This window comes from Sorex araneus, chromosome 9, assembly GCF_027595985.1.
Source record: "Sorex araneus isolate mSorAra2 chromosome 9, mSorAra2.pri, whole genome shotgun sequence".
NCBI lineage: Eukaryota > Metazoa > Chordata > Mammalia > Eulipotyphla > Soricidae > Sorex > Sorex araneus.
In genome coordinates this window covers 5,696,071-5,708,184 of record NC_073310.1, presented here as the reverse complement: position 1 = coordinate 5,708,184, position 12,114 = coordinate 5,696,071, and the positions used below count along the sequence as shown (strand labels likewise).

General features: G+C 67.9%; 1 protein-coding gene across 1 annotated transcript in view; it reads left to right on the top strand.

Moving 5' to 3' along the window:
- The window catches only part of RBM19 (RNA binding motif protein 19), a 36,092-nt gene extending 34,790 nt beyond the window's left edge, over nt 1-1,302 (top strand). The window contains exons 24-25 of the mRNA XM_055146972.1: nt 730-842; nt 986-1,302. Coding sequence (XP_055002947.1) covers nt 730-842; nt 986-994 — 122 coding nt within the window. The 3' untranslated portion in view covers nt 995-1,302. The remainder of the gene's footprint in view (nt 1-729; nt 843-985) is intronic.
- The last annotated feature ends 10,812 nt before the right edge of the window (nt 1,303-12,114 follow it).

Below are 12,114 nucleotides of genomic sequence, written 5' to 3'. Positions count from 1 at the left end.
AGACCCCCTTCCCGGAGCCCCAGGTCCAGCCGGCGGTGGGGGACAGGGCCACTCTGCCCCCGGGAAGGCAGGCGGAAGAGACTTCTCAGGGGCAGGCCCTCGGTGCCACCACATCCTGGCCGCGCCCAGGGGGTACTCCTGGGGTGGGGGGTCTCCCCGAGCTGGGGTCTGGGACCTGGGTGCGAGGGAGATGGACGACTGGTGCTGGACAGTGTCCTCAGAGCTCTGAGACCCGGGGGCAGTGGCTCAGGGACGAAGCATCAGGCTGCCCTGGAGTGGGGGCGGGGCATGGAGGGTCAGGCTGCTCGCTCGGCGGCCCCAGGGCCCTTCCTGTAAAGTGGGGAGCGTGGGGTTTGCGCTGCCTCTCTGACTCCCTGGTCTGCTTGTCTGGGACTAGGTGCTTGTCCCCAGGGCTCAGGGCTGAGTCCCCGCCCCCTCCAGTGTCCCAGAGAGAACTCCTCTGCAGCCTTCAAAGCCCAAGGCAGATGACCCCCGTGCCCTAGAGCCACCACTGCCTATCATTCCGTTTGGCTGCCTCGGGACCCTGGGGCACCCCCAGCCCGACACGGCCCCACCCCCTTCCTGCCCTTTCCTGGGGTACCCCAGCCCCGTCCCTGCTCTCTCCTGCCCGCGGCCCTCCCTGCCTCCCCCCTCCCCGCCCCGCCGCCCTGCCCCGCCTCCCAGCCCTCTCGGCTGTTCTCTCCTCTCCCGCCATCTGCGCGCCCGCAGGGCCCCCGGAGAAGAAGCGGTCTGTGGCGTTGGACGCGATCCTGGAGCAGCTGGAAGACAGCGAGGACGAGAGCGAGGAGCCCGGCCTTCAGCTGCGGCCCGGCGCCCGGCGGGTAGGGGCCCCGGGGCGAGGGTCCACGCGGTCAGGGTCCCCAGCCTGGGCCCCGCCCGCCTCCTCCCAGGCTGCCAGGGCGCTGGGAAGGGGCTGAGCGGGGAGGGCCGGTTCCGGAACCTTCCGTCCTGCTTGACCCCACAGGCCCGCTGAGCTGCCGACCACCCCCGCGCGCCCGGCCGCAGGACCCCAGCAGTCTGCCCTCGGGGCCACGGCCCCGCCCTGCTCGGCGGGGACCCCCCCTGCCCTGGACCCGCCTCTGCACTGGGCCCCGACGTGGCACTCACGGGGGGATGAGCTGCGCCCCGCCCGGTGCCCCTCCCGGTGCCCGGACCCCCGCGAGGCTGGTGTGGGGGAGGACGCACTGCACCCAGCCTGGCCGCGGCACCTCCCGCCCTGTGGCGATGCTGAACACGTCCAGGCAGTAAAGACGGGACAGCCCGACCCGACCCGGACACGGGGCCAAGTCTTGTTTGTGTGTATGTGTTGGGGGGGTGTCATTGTTTTCTGGGTTCCCTCCTGGGCCCTCGCTGCACCCGAGAAACCGCGGGAGCAGGACGGCCCCAAGTGAGGGCTCAGGGGTGGGGGGGCGCGTGCACGTTCCCGGCTCCCCGAGGCCTGTTCTGGGGCCGCCCCCCTCCTGTCCCTGAGCTTCCGTGCCACCGGCGCCAGGAGAGCGGCACCCTAGGGTGGCTGGGGGTGTGGGGGAGCCCTGGCAGGGAGCCTGAGGCAGCCTGGGGCCAGGCCTTCCCCATCCCGTCTCCTGGAGGGCCGACGCTGACACCCCCTGCCGTGCAGAACCCCCCCCAGGTCCCTGCCACAGACCCACCTGTCACATGTGCAGCCCCCACCTGGGCCTTGGGGAGGAGACCCCTGGGATAGTGCGGACAGGTCTGAGTCATGGCAGCCGGAACATTCTGGAACGGGTCCCAGTGGCACGTGTGAGCCAATGGGACGTGGGGACGCTTCTTGAGTCCCACACGCCCCCTGGCCGGGTCCCGTGGGTGAGCACTGCGGGGAGGGTCCTTCCCCCACTTCCTGCTGGCCTCTCGCCAGGGCCCCCCCGTGAAGCCCAAACTGGGGGCGTCCCCCGGGGCTGGTGGTGCCTCGGGCTGGGCTCAGGCTTGGGCGGGGAGGCGCCGAGGGGCCCTGGCAGCCAGCATGTGATGGGGCTGTGGGGCAGGCAAGGGCGGGTCTGGGGTGCTCGAGGCCAGGGACTTCCCGGGACAGGGTGAGTGGCCCAGGGCCGCAGTTGCCCCGAGACGGTCGCGCACATCAGGGGGCAGGCAGGAGAGCGGCCGGCCCTGCCCCACCGCTGGGCGCCAGGCCGGGGCGGAGCAGCTCCTGCCGTGTCTGGGTGGCAGGGCCTGCGCTCTGCTCGCTCTTCAGTGCTCGGGCAGGTTGGAGCGAGCCGGGCGTGCGGGCTCTGGGGAAGAGGCGGCTGGTCTCTGCATCTGATTCCGTCTGTTCTGCTGAGGCAGAGGAGGGGTGGGGGCGGGCCGGGCGGAACCCGCTCTAAGCCTTGGGTGCCCCGCCCTGCCCCACGTGGAAGTACCTGGCCTCCAGGGGTCAGGACTCTGCCAGCCCCGGGCGGGGGGAACCCCAGCACCCCAGCCGCACCTCCCCCTGGGGCCCCCTCACCTGCTCAACACGCTGGCGCCACCCCTGCACTGCACGTCCCGTCCGGTCATCCCCTACAGGAGTGCTGGGGGCGACAGAGCAGCCTGGGCCTGCTCTCTCCACCCCTACACAGGCAGTACCCTCTCCTCACCCTTGCACAGATACCCTCACCCCTGCACAGGAAGCACCCTCCTCCCCCACCCCTGCACAGACAACACTCCTCCCGCTGCTCAAGGACGCGCCCTCCTCCTCCACCCCTGCATAGGTAACACTCCTCATCCCTGTACAGCAGCACCCTCCCCTCCTCACCCAGGAAACACACAAGTAACAGTCTCCCCCCCTCACCCCTGCACAGATGACACTCTCTCCTCACCCCTGCACAGGTAACTCCTTTGCCCCTGTGCAGGTAGCGTTCTCCTCACCCTTGCATAGGAAACCCTCCTCCCTCAGCCCTGCACAGGAAGCTCTCCGCCCCGGGAGGCAGGCTGCACTTCATACCTGGGCCCCCTTGCACACCTGGGACGAGGCCCCGGGAGCCAGGCCCAAGGCGTCCTGCCCAGCGCCTTCCTCCGGGGGCCCGAGCAGGGCCGTGGGGTGCTGGGGACCAAACCCGGGCTGGTGCCGTGCAAGGATGTACCCGACCTCCCCGGGCACCCCAAGCTCTGGGCCTTGTCTCCGGGCAGCGCTGGAACTGCCTCGTGCCAGCGAGGCCTCCTCTGCGGGTGGGGAGGGTGCCCGGGGCCCCTCGGGTGGGAGGGGCCAGATGGGTGCGGTTCCCGGCCCGTGAGGGGGGGTGGGGGCGCCCCTTTGACATTACGGCTGGGCCCCGGGAGAGAAGAACGAGTGTTTGCTCCGAGGCCTTCTCAGCCCAAGGGGCTGGGGGCGCCCTGAGCTGTGAGCAGAGCCGGGCGCCCTCCCGGAGCCCGGGGCAGGAGGCGAGACCAAGGTGTGACAGTAAGTGGCAGGTTCTCGGAGCAAGGTGGGGGGCGGGGGGGGGGGGTGGTCGGCCACGTGCAGACCCAGCCCAGTCATCGCAAGCTCAGTCTGAGGAACCTTCTAGATGCAGTTTCTTCTGAGCCCGAGACTCCTTCCACACAGAATCCACACAACTGCTGCAAAGAATGGGGGGGGGGCTGTCTCATCAGAACTGGGGGGCCAGGGGCTGGAGCGATAGCACAGCGGGTAGGGCGTTTGCCTTGCACGCGGCCAACCTGGGTTCGATTCCCAGCATCCCATAGGGTCCCCTGAGCACCCCCAGGAGTGATTCCTGAGTGCAGAGCCAGGAGTGACCCCTGTGCATCGCCGGGTGTGACCCAAAAAGCAAAAAAAAAAAGAAAAGAACTGGGGGGCCGGGCCTTGCGCCCCCGTCCCACCCTCTTCCTCCGCACCGGAGAGCTTAGAAAGGCGTGAACCCTGGTCTAAACGTGCCCCCCAGGGCAGGATGCGGAGTTCCCACTCCACGGGGGTGGCTCTCGCTGGCCCACAAACTTCCTTTCTAGTTCGGGCTTTATTTCTCAGGAGCGTGGGACCGCGGGCTAGCCCAGACCACCCTAGAGTGTCGCGCTCCCCGTCTTCCCGAAGGCTCAGGGCAAGCAGTGGGCGGCCTCAGGGAGGGAGGGAGGCGTAATAAAACACGGGTGGGCACGAGGAACATGAAAGACCCGAGCCGGGCTCCGGCCGACCACACAGCCCGTGGGCCCCGCTCAGAGACCCCCCACGCCCCCGGTCTGGGGAAATAAAGTTTCACCAGCACAGGGCCCAGCGCTGCTGGGAGTGCTGACACGCGCGCACACACACACATACACACACACACACACACACACACACACACACACGGCTGCCTCTGGGCCTTGCCAGGGCCATACACACACGCCTCGCCAGGGCTGTTCTCCCTGCTGCCTCTGCCTCGACAGGGCCGTGTTCACACACACACACACACACACACACACACACACACACGAGCCGGCCTCCCTGCCAGCACAGCCCAGGGGTAGGGGTAGCTGCGGGAGTGGACCGCGCCACACACCCGCCGTGACCCGAGCCAGCTCCCGGGCTCTGGGCCTCAGTTTCCTCAGCCATCCCCGGGGGTCAGGAGTAAGCGGGCTTCAGCTCTACACACTGTCCGTGTCCCTGCCTGTCCCCGCAGCCCCCCGTCCCTGCCCCCATCAGCCTCGGACACCCGTGTCTTTGGGCGCCGCCCCGGCTTCTTTACCAAACCCCCCTCACCAGAAGGACGCTTTGTGGTGGGGGTGTCCACAGGCCGCTGACCTGTCCCTGCGGGGGCGGGGGGAGCCTGCCTCTCTGGGACTACCCGCTGGGTCCCCGAACCCTTCCCAGCTGCAGTGCCGCTGCCCGTGAGTCTGCCTGACCCTGCAGGACTCCACGCCCAGGACAGACGACACCACGTCGCACTGATAGTGCTGACCCTGGCCTGACATTGGCCGGGGCCTTAGGGTGGGCCCTACAGCTGGTCGGTCTGAGCCCACCACTTCCGGCCCTTGGCCTTGGGGACGAAAGCATGGATGGAGAAGTGCAGGAAGTCCCCGTGACGGTGCTCATGGAGCACTGGGGCCCGGGGGTGGGCTGGGGCTCCCGGGTTCCGATTCAGGGGCGTGACTGCCCGGCCCCCCGTGATTTTCTGACCCTCGGGACACTGGCCTCTATTTCACTCCACCCTGGGAGGGGCCGGCCGGCCATGTGGACAAACCCCCGTGGGCACCGGGCAGCCCCAGGGGCCAGCAGCGCCAACAGGACACACACAGGTCCCGTCTTCACCGGGGCAGCCTGGCGAGGGACCCACTTCGGCCGTGACCTGTGCAGGACACACCTGGGCCTGGGCGCTGCCCGCTCAGTGGCCCCGGGAGGCCCCGCTGCAAGCCTCCTTCAGATGGGGACACGCGGGGGGACAGGACAGTCCCCGTGCACGTGTATAGACTCCGCTGACCGCGTGTCCACCTCGGGGGCTGCCCTCAGCGTCCGGAGCCTGAGGCCCAACACGCCCACCCGCATCCTTGGTCTGTGGCCACCGGCCAGGGGGGACCAGGTGCAGCCACGCGCAGACCCGGGTACGTGGTCAGGCATGTGGTCCTGCGGGCCTCCGCCAGGGAGGGGGTGGGCGGCCGTCCAGGTGAGGGCCTGCCGCCAGGCCGCGCCATGGCCGTGACGGTCACCGGGCCACCGTCCTCCGCTCCGGACACTCCCAGTCTGCGCCAGCCCCGAGCCAGCCGTGAGGGTCCCCGAGAATTCACAGTCTGTTCCAGGGGACGCCGGGCAAGGTGGGTGCAGGGGGCTCAGGGAGGACATCGGGGCCTGGGGGAGCCCCGAGGAGGGGGTGGGAACAGGGCTCCACAGACTAAGGGCCCCCCGGGGACCCGCCACACCGAGCCCGTGTCTGGGAGGGGCTGGCAGCTCGCCGTGGGCTTTCGGGCTTCGGCTTCATCTCCGGGTGGATTCTCGGCCCCGCCTGGCCCTGCACCCAGGAACCGGGGGCGCAAGTCACCGACCTGGACCTGCTGGCACCTCGTCGTTTTTGGGGTGCGGGGCTGGGTGGAAGCAGCTCCACCCAGGCTGACATGCTGGGGTTCCCGACAACAGAGCCAGTGGCTCCCCAACCCGTCAGGGGGGGTACCGGGCAGGTCTCGGGGGGCGTGTCTGAGGGTGACCCCAGGACCCTTGAGCTGAGCTCACGCCCCGGGGAGGGGAGGGAGTTTCACCCGCCCCCACCCACCGCCTCCCTTTAAGCCTGAAACTGCAGCTGAGTCGCCCATTCTCAGAAAGAGCAAGAGACGGGCCCCCTGGGGGTGAGGGGCTTGGCGCCCTGAGGGCCCAGAGGACCCCAGGGGGGTGGCCCCAGGGGGGTGGGTCCCAGCAGCCGCACTGTCTCGGAGACGGCCCAGCCAGGGAGACGGGGCAGCACGGCAGCGGGGGTGGGGGCCTCCTGGGGTGCTGGGATGGGGTGGGCTGCTGTCCGCAGGGGGCCGGCCGGAGTGGGTGGACCCCCGCCCCGTCCCCAACTCGTGTCCCCGCTGCAGGGGGCCTGCGTGCAGCTTCCTCCCCGAGGCTGCCGCGCCGGGCGGCTGAGGCGGGCCCTGCTCATGAATACCAATCAGGCCTGGTAATTCACAGTAAGTGGGATCCAGATTGACTAATAAGCAAGGCTTTCACCCCAAACTGGGTCCGCGAGGAGAGCCGCGCTGGCGGGCAGGTGTGGGCACGATGTGACTGGAATTGGAAAGCGGTGAGGTGGCGCGGGCACCCGGGGGCGGGGGAGGGCTGCAGCCACCCCGGGGAGCGGGGGGCAGGGGGGCCACCACCCTGGGGAGCCCCTGGGCTCTGGCCAGCCCGGAGGGGACGGACCGTGCAAGCCCCTCCCCGTCCTGACCACGGGCGCGGTGGCCCCTGGGGCCCGCTACCCTGAGGGCGTCCAGCCCAGCCCGCAAGGGGGGTTCTGGGGACTGGACAGCCAGCGGGTGATGCCAGGCCAGGGTTGGACCCAGCACCCCAAGCGCGACGCGGGTCAGGGCCCCTGGGGGCGGGGCAGAGCCAGCAACTTGGCACCGCGGAGCCCGGGGCGGGCAGCCGTGCAGGGGGGACGGAGCCCCGGGTCCCGGTGGCTCTGGGCGAGGGGCCTCTCAGCCGACCCCGCCCTGACTCCCGCCAGGCCTGTGGGCCCCGCGCTGGGCGCCCGCGTCAGACCATATGCCCCATCCACCCCTGCACCCCACGGATGCATGCGTGTGTGTGTGTGTGTGTGTGTGTGTGTGTGTTGTGTTTTTCTGTGTCTATAGTATGTGTCCGTGAATTTATGGGTTTCTGTTTGTGACTGTGTGTGTATGTCTGTGCATGTATGGTTGTGTGTGTGTTTGTGTCTTTGAGTGTGTGTCTATGTATGTGTCTGTGCATGTTTGGTTGTGTGTGTTTGTGTCTTTATGAATATGTATGTATGTGTGTGCATGTATGTATGCATATATATCTGTATGTGCATGTATTTGTGCTTGTGTGTTTGTGTCTGTGTTTGTGTATTTTTGTGTACATGTGTGTCTTGTGTTTGTTTTTGTGCATGTGTGTTTGTGCATGTGCATGTGTGTTTATGTGTGCATGTATGTTTGTGTGCATGTGTGTCTCTGTACATGTATGTACATGTGTGTCCATGTGTATACATGTGTGTCTGTGTGTGTGTGCGTGTGTGCACGAGGTGTGGGGAATCCAGCCGGGGCTCCCACTTGCTCTCTTGCTGAGCCACACCCCCAGCCCCCTCCCAGGTTTTCATCCATGGACACTTCCTGGTTCCCTTCCCCTGGGGTTTGGGGCCCTTGGGAGAGGACAGACGCCCGTCTCTGTGAGGGTTTGGGCCTCTGGCCGGGGGGCTTCCTGGGCTGGCCGGGGGCCCCAGGGGACTCAGCCCCTGGCAGCCGGGAAACCTCAGAGAAGTCCCAAGGACAGAGCTCAGCCCTGCTCAGCCCCGCGACAGACCCCGGCCCGGGAGGGGGTGACTTCCAGCCCCGCACGCGTGGGCCTCGCCTGGGCCCGTCCCTGCTCACCCTGCCGGGGCCGCGGCTGTCCTGGTCTCCTGCGAAGCCGCCCTCGGCTCTGCCGCCAGCACAGGGTGGGGGGATTGGGGGGGGTGGCTCGGGGCCCGCACGAGCCCCCAACTCTCCCCCGGGCGCCGCTGGTGTGAGGCTGCCCCCGTCGCCCGCCCGACTCCCCAGCTCAGGCGCGTCCCAGGGCCCTGGGCGGGGGCTCCTGGGCTGGTCTTCGGAGCCAGAGGTGGGGGCCGGCCCAGGGCCCCCCACCCCCACGCAGGCCCGCTACCCCCTGGCCTGTCCCGCCTCCACGCCGGCCCCCCATATCCCGCCCGTGACACGCGTCCCGGGACTCCCTTGGTCCCTCACAGCCCGCGGTCAGCGGCCAGGCGGGGGTCCAGGCCTCGGGGCCAGGGCCAGGCGGGTGGTCTCTGCTCGGGACCCGCCGGCGGGCACCCCCCTGGCCAGCTGACTGGGCAGTGTCCAGGGCAGCCGTGGGGTCCCGCTTAGCGGGGGCGCAAACCCGCCTGCCCCCCCAGCCCCGCCCAGCAGCATCTGGCCACAGCCCCCGCCCCCGCTGTCCCTCAGAGGGCAGAGCTGGGCCCCGGACTCTGCCCCCGCCCGTGTCTCCTCCCCGGCCCGTGGCTTCCCGCCAGGGTCCCCCACGCGGGCGCCTTCAACTCTGGCCCTTTCAGAAAGGAAGGGTTTCTGAAACCCTTTCTGGCTTCCTCGGCCCCCACCCACCTCACCCCTGCTGTTCCAGCAGCACCTGGGAGGCGACCCGAGGCCAGGGCCAGGGCCGGGTCCACCCCGAGGGAGAAGCTGGACCCCCCGGCCTTCAGTCAGAGCCACCGGCCAGGCCAGACAGCACCCCCGACCCCCAGAGGAGACCCCGAGCCCCGCCTGACACCCCTCACCCAGCACAGCACCTCTCACCTCACCCAGTACCCCTCACCCTGACCGAGCCCCCCATCCCGCCCTTCTCCCGCACCCCTGCCCAGCCCTTCTCTGCAGTTCCGATGCCCCGTTCCTTCACGAGGGGGGGGGCTGCTCATGGTGGGGAGGGGGAGAGCCAAGTCCGGCAGTCGGGGCTGCGCTGGCCTGCGTGGGCCGGCGGGGCGGCCGCGGGGTCCGGCTGCGGTGGCGGCTTCGTTAGAATGCGGCTCCCGGAGCCCCGCTCTCTGATGACTGCAGTGATTGACACTTACAAATTACCCAGCCGAAAGAGGCGAGTCTTTGACCCCTGAGTAACATCTTTGGCAAGCCTGAGATTTGCCAGCATTTTGTCATCTAATTACTACAAATCCCTTGAAAATTCACTGGCTGGTGAATTTTTAATGCGGGGCAATTTCAATGCGATGCATCGCCCAGATGGGTTCTTGCGTTTCTCACCTCTCTCCCCCTCTCCCCCTCTCTCCCTCTCTCCCCCTCTCTCCCTCTCTCTCTCCCTCTCTCCCTCTCCCTCTCTCTCCCCCTCTCTCTCTCCCTCTCTCCCTCTCTCCCCCTCTCTCTCTCCCTCTCTCTCTCCCCCTCTCTCTCCCTCTCTCACTTTTTCCCTCTCTCTCTCCCTTTCTCCCTCTCTCTCCCCTTCTTTCCTTCTCTCTCTTCTCTCTCCCTGTCCCTCCCTCTCTCCCTCTCTTTCCTTCTCCTCTCTTCCCTTTCTTTCTCTTTCCCTCTCTCTTTCCCTTCTCCTCTCTCCTGTTCTTTCCCTCTCTCTCCCTTCTCTCTCTTTCCCTCTCTCTCTCTTTCCCTCTCTTTCTCTTTCCCTCTCTCTCTCCATCTCTCTCTCCACCATCCCAATCTCCATCTTTCTGTTTATCCCCCATCTCTCTCCATCTTTGTCTCTCTCATTACCCCCTTCTCTCCTCTCTCTTTCCCCCTCTCTCTCTCTTCTCCCCATCTCTCCGCCATTCCTCTCTTCACTTTAATCATCCTACAAACTTTTTTTTTTTGCTTTTTGGGTCACACCTGGCGATGCTCAGGGGTCACTCCTGGCTCTGCACTCAGGAATTACTCCTGGCCATGCTCAGGGGACCATATGGGACGCTGGGAATAGAACCCGGGTCGGCCGCGTGCAAGGCAAACGCCCTCCCCGCTGTGCTATCGCTCCAGCCCCTCATCCTACAAACTTTTGAACGAGGGGGATTTCGGGAGCCGCCTCTGGAGAGCCTGGCCGACCCTCCCAGGAGAAGGGTCCCCTCCTGCCCCGACCACACGTGGGCCTGCATCCCCCTGACCCGTCCGCGGCACCGCAGGCCCGAGGCCCCAGCTCTCACCCCTGGCGGGGGGGTGGGGGGGGTGGGGGGTGGTGCCGAGGGCAGGGCTGTGACTCACGCTGAAATCTAGGCTCCTCGTTGCTGTTGCTGTTGCTGGTGTGGCGCCCCCTGCTGGCCTGCGCCGGCGTCCCCTGAGCCGGCCCCAGTACATTTGTCTCTCCTTGGGTCCCTCCCTGGAAGACTCTTGGGCGAGGCTGACATTGCGCTCTCGTGTTCAGTGCTCACCCCCGGCTCTCCCTATTTGGGGAGTCACTGTTGTAGGTGCCCAGGGGGCCACGCGGGACAGGGGTGGCTTTAGTGTCACTCCTAGGGTCGGGCGCTCCCCGGGGGGAAGGTTGGGGGGGCAGAGGTGGGACTTTCCGACCATCCTTGGGCCTTTGACCTTCTGGCCCCTGCCGGGCAGTGGGCCCTGCACCCCAGAATGACCCCCCACACCTCCCGCCCCCTCAGGGCAGTCAGGACGCAGGGGGTGTGGGGGGACCAGCTCGGTCTCGCCCTGTCTCGTCCCCTCCCACTCTTCCTGCCTCTTTTCCATCCCGCCTCTGCCTGGAGGTGGGATTCTGAGTTCTGCTCCGTGCAGAGCGGGCGCCGCCCCCGCCCTCCCGCCCCCCTCCCCCCCAACTGCCCCCACCCACCCGCCCCCACCGCACAGAGAAGCCCCCTCCAGCCCCGCCCCGCCCCCATTCAGGTGACCCAGGCTTCGCTTTTCAGCCGAGCTTCTGCTTACACGTGTCCTCGGCTGATAAAACGTCCCCCGCAGCCCCTCTCCCGCGGGACCCTCGCGGGGGGGGGGGGGGCGGGGGCGGGGCTGACAGCGCAGGGCCTGGGGCTGGGGGGATTCTCCCGCCTCCCGCCAGCAGGACACAGATCCCCGTCCTGGGCTCGCCCCGGGAGGGGAGAGGACTCCCGGGGAGCCTCTGGTGACACCTGCCCCCCGGGGTGGCACCCCAGCAGGAGGGGGCGGGGAGGGGTCCCTGGGGAAGGGGTGCTGCGGGGAGGGTGTGGAGGGAGAGAAGGGGCGTCGGGCTTCATACCTTATACCCAGAAGGTTCTAGAAGCGGCTGGGAGGATGCTCCCGAATAGACTCACCCGCGGCTTCTCTCCACCCCCCTCCTGCACGTGAACCCGGGTTTCCTCCAAATCCAGAATGTTCCAGGGCCAACGGCATAGGCACCCCTGAAGCGCCCCCCTATCCGAAGCCCCCCCCGCAGACGCAGGGACAGCAGCCCGCAGAGTGCCGGGTGGGGCCCGGTGGCTGCTGAGACAGGGCCCCGGGCAGTGATGGGGGGGCCGGGAGCAGGTGGGCTGGGAGCCACGCGAGGCGCCGGGCACACGTGAGAGGCGCCGGCCACGGCAGCAGAGGGGCCGTGCATGGCGAGACCCCGAAGGGGTGGGAGGGGACGGGCGACGAGCCTGGGGCCACACAGGCATTGAGACCCCTCAGCCAGCCAGGGCGGGCCTCAGGCCAGAGGGTCCCCCGAGACCTAGGTCAGGCCTGCAGCGACCCCCACAACACACGTGCGCAGCGCCCGGGCCCACCAGGAAGAGAAGCAGAAGAACTTGGGGTGAGCTGTGAGGGGAGGGGGCGGGGGGAGCTGTGAGGGGTGAGTGGTGAGCTGTAGGGGTGAGGTGTGAGGGGTGAGCTGTAGGGGTGAGGTGTGAGGGGGTGAGCTGGAGGGGTGAGCTGTGAGGGGTGAGCTGCGAGGGGTGAGGGGTGAGGTGTGAGGGGTGAGCTGTAGGGGTGAGCTGTGAGGGATGAGCTGTAAGGGGTGAGCTGTAGGGGTGAGCTGTGAGGGATGAGCTGTAGGGGTGAGCTGTAGGGGTGAGCTGTGAGGGGTGAGCTGTGAGGGGTGAG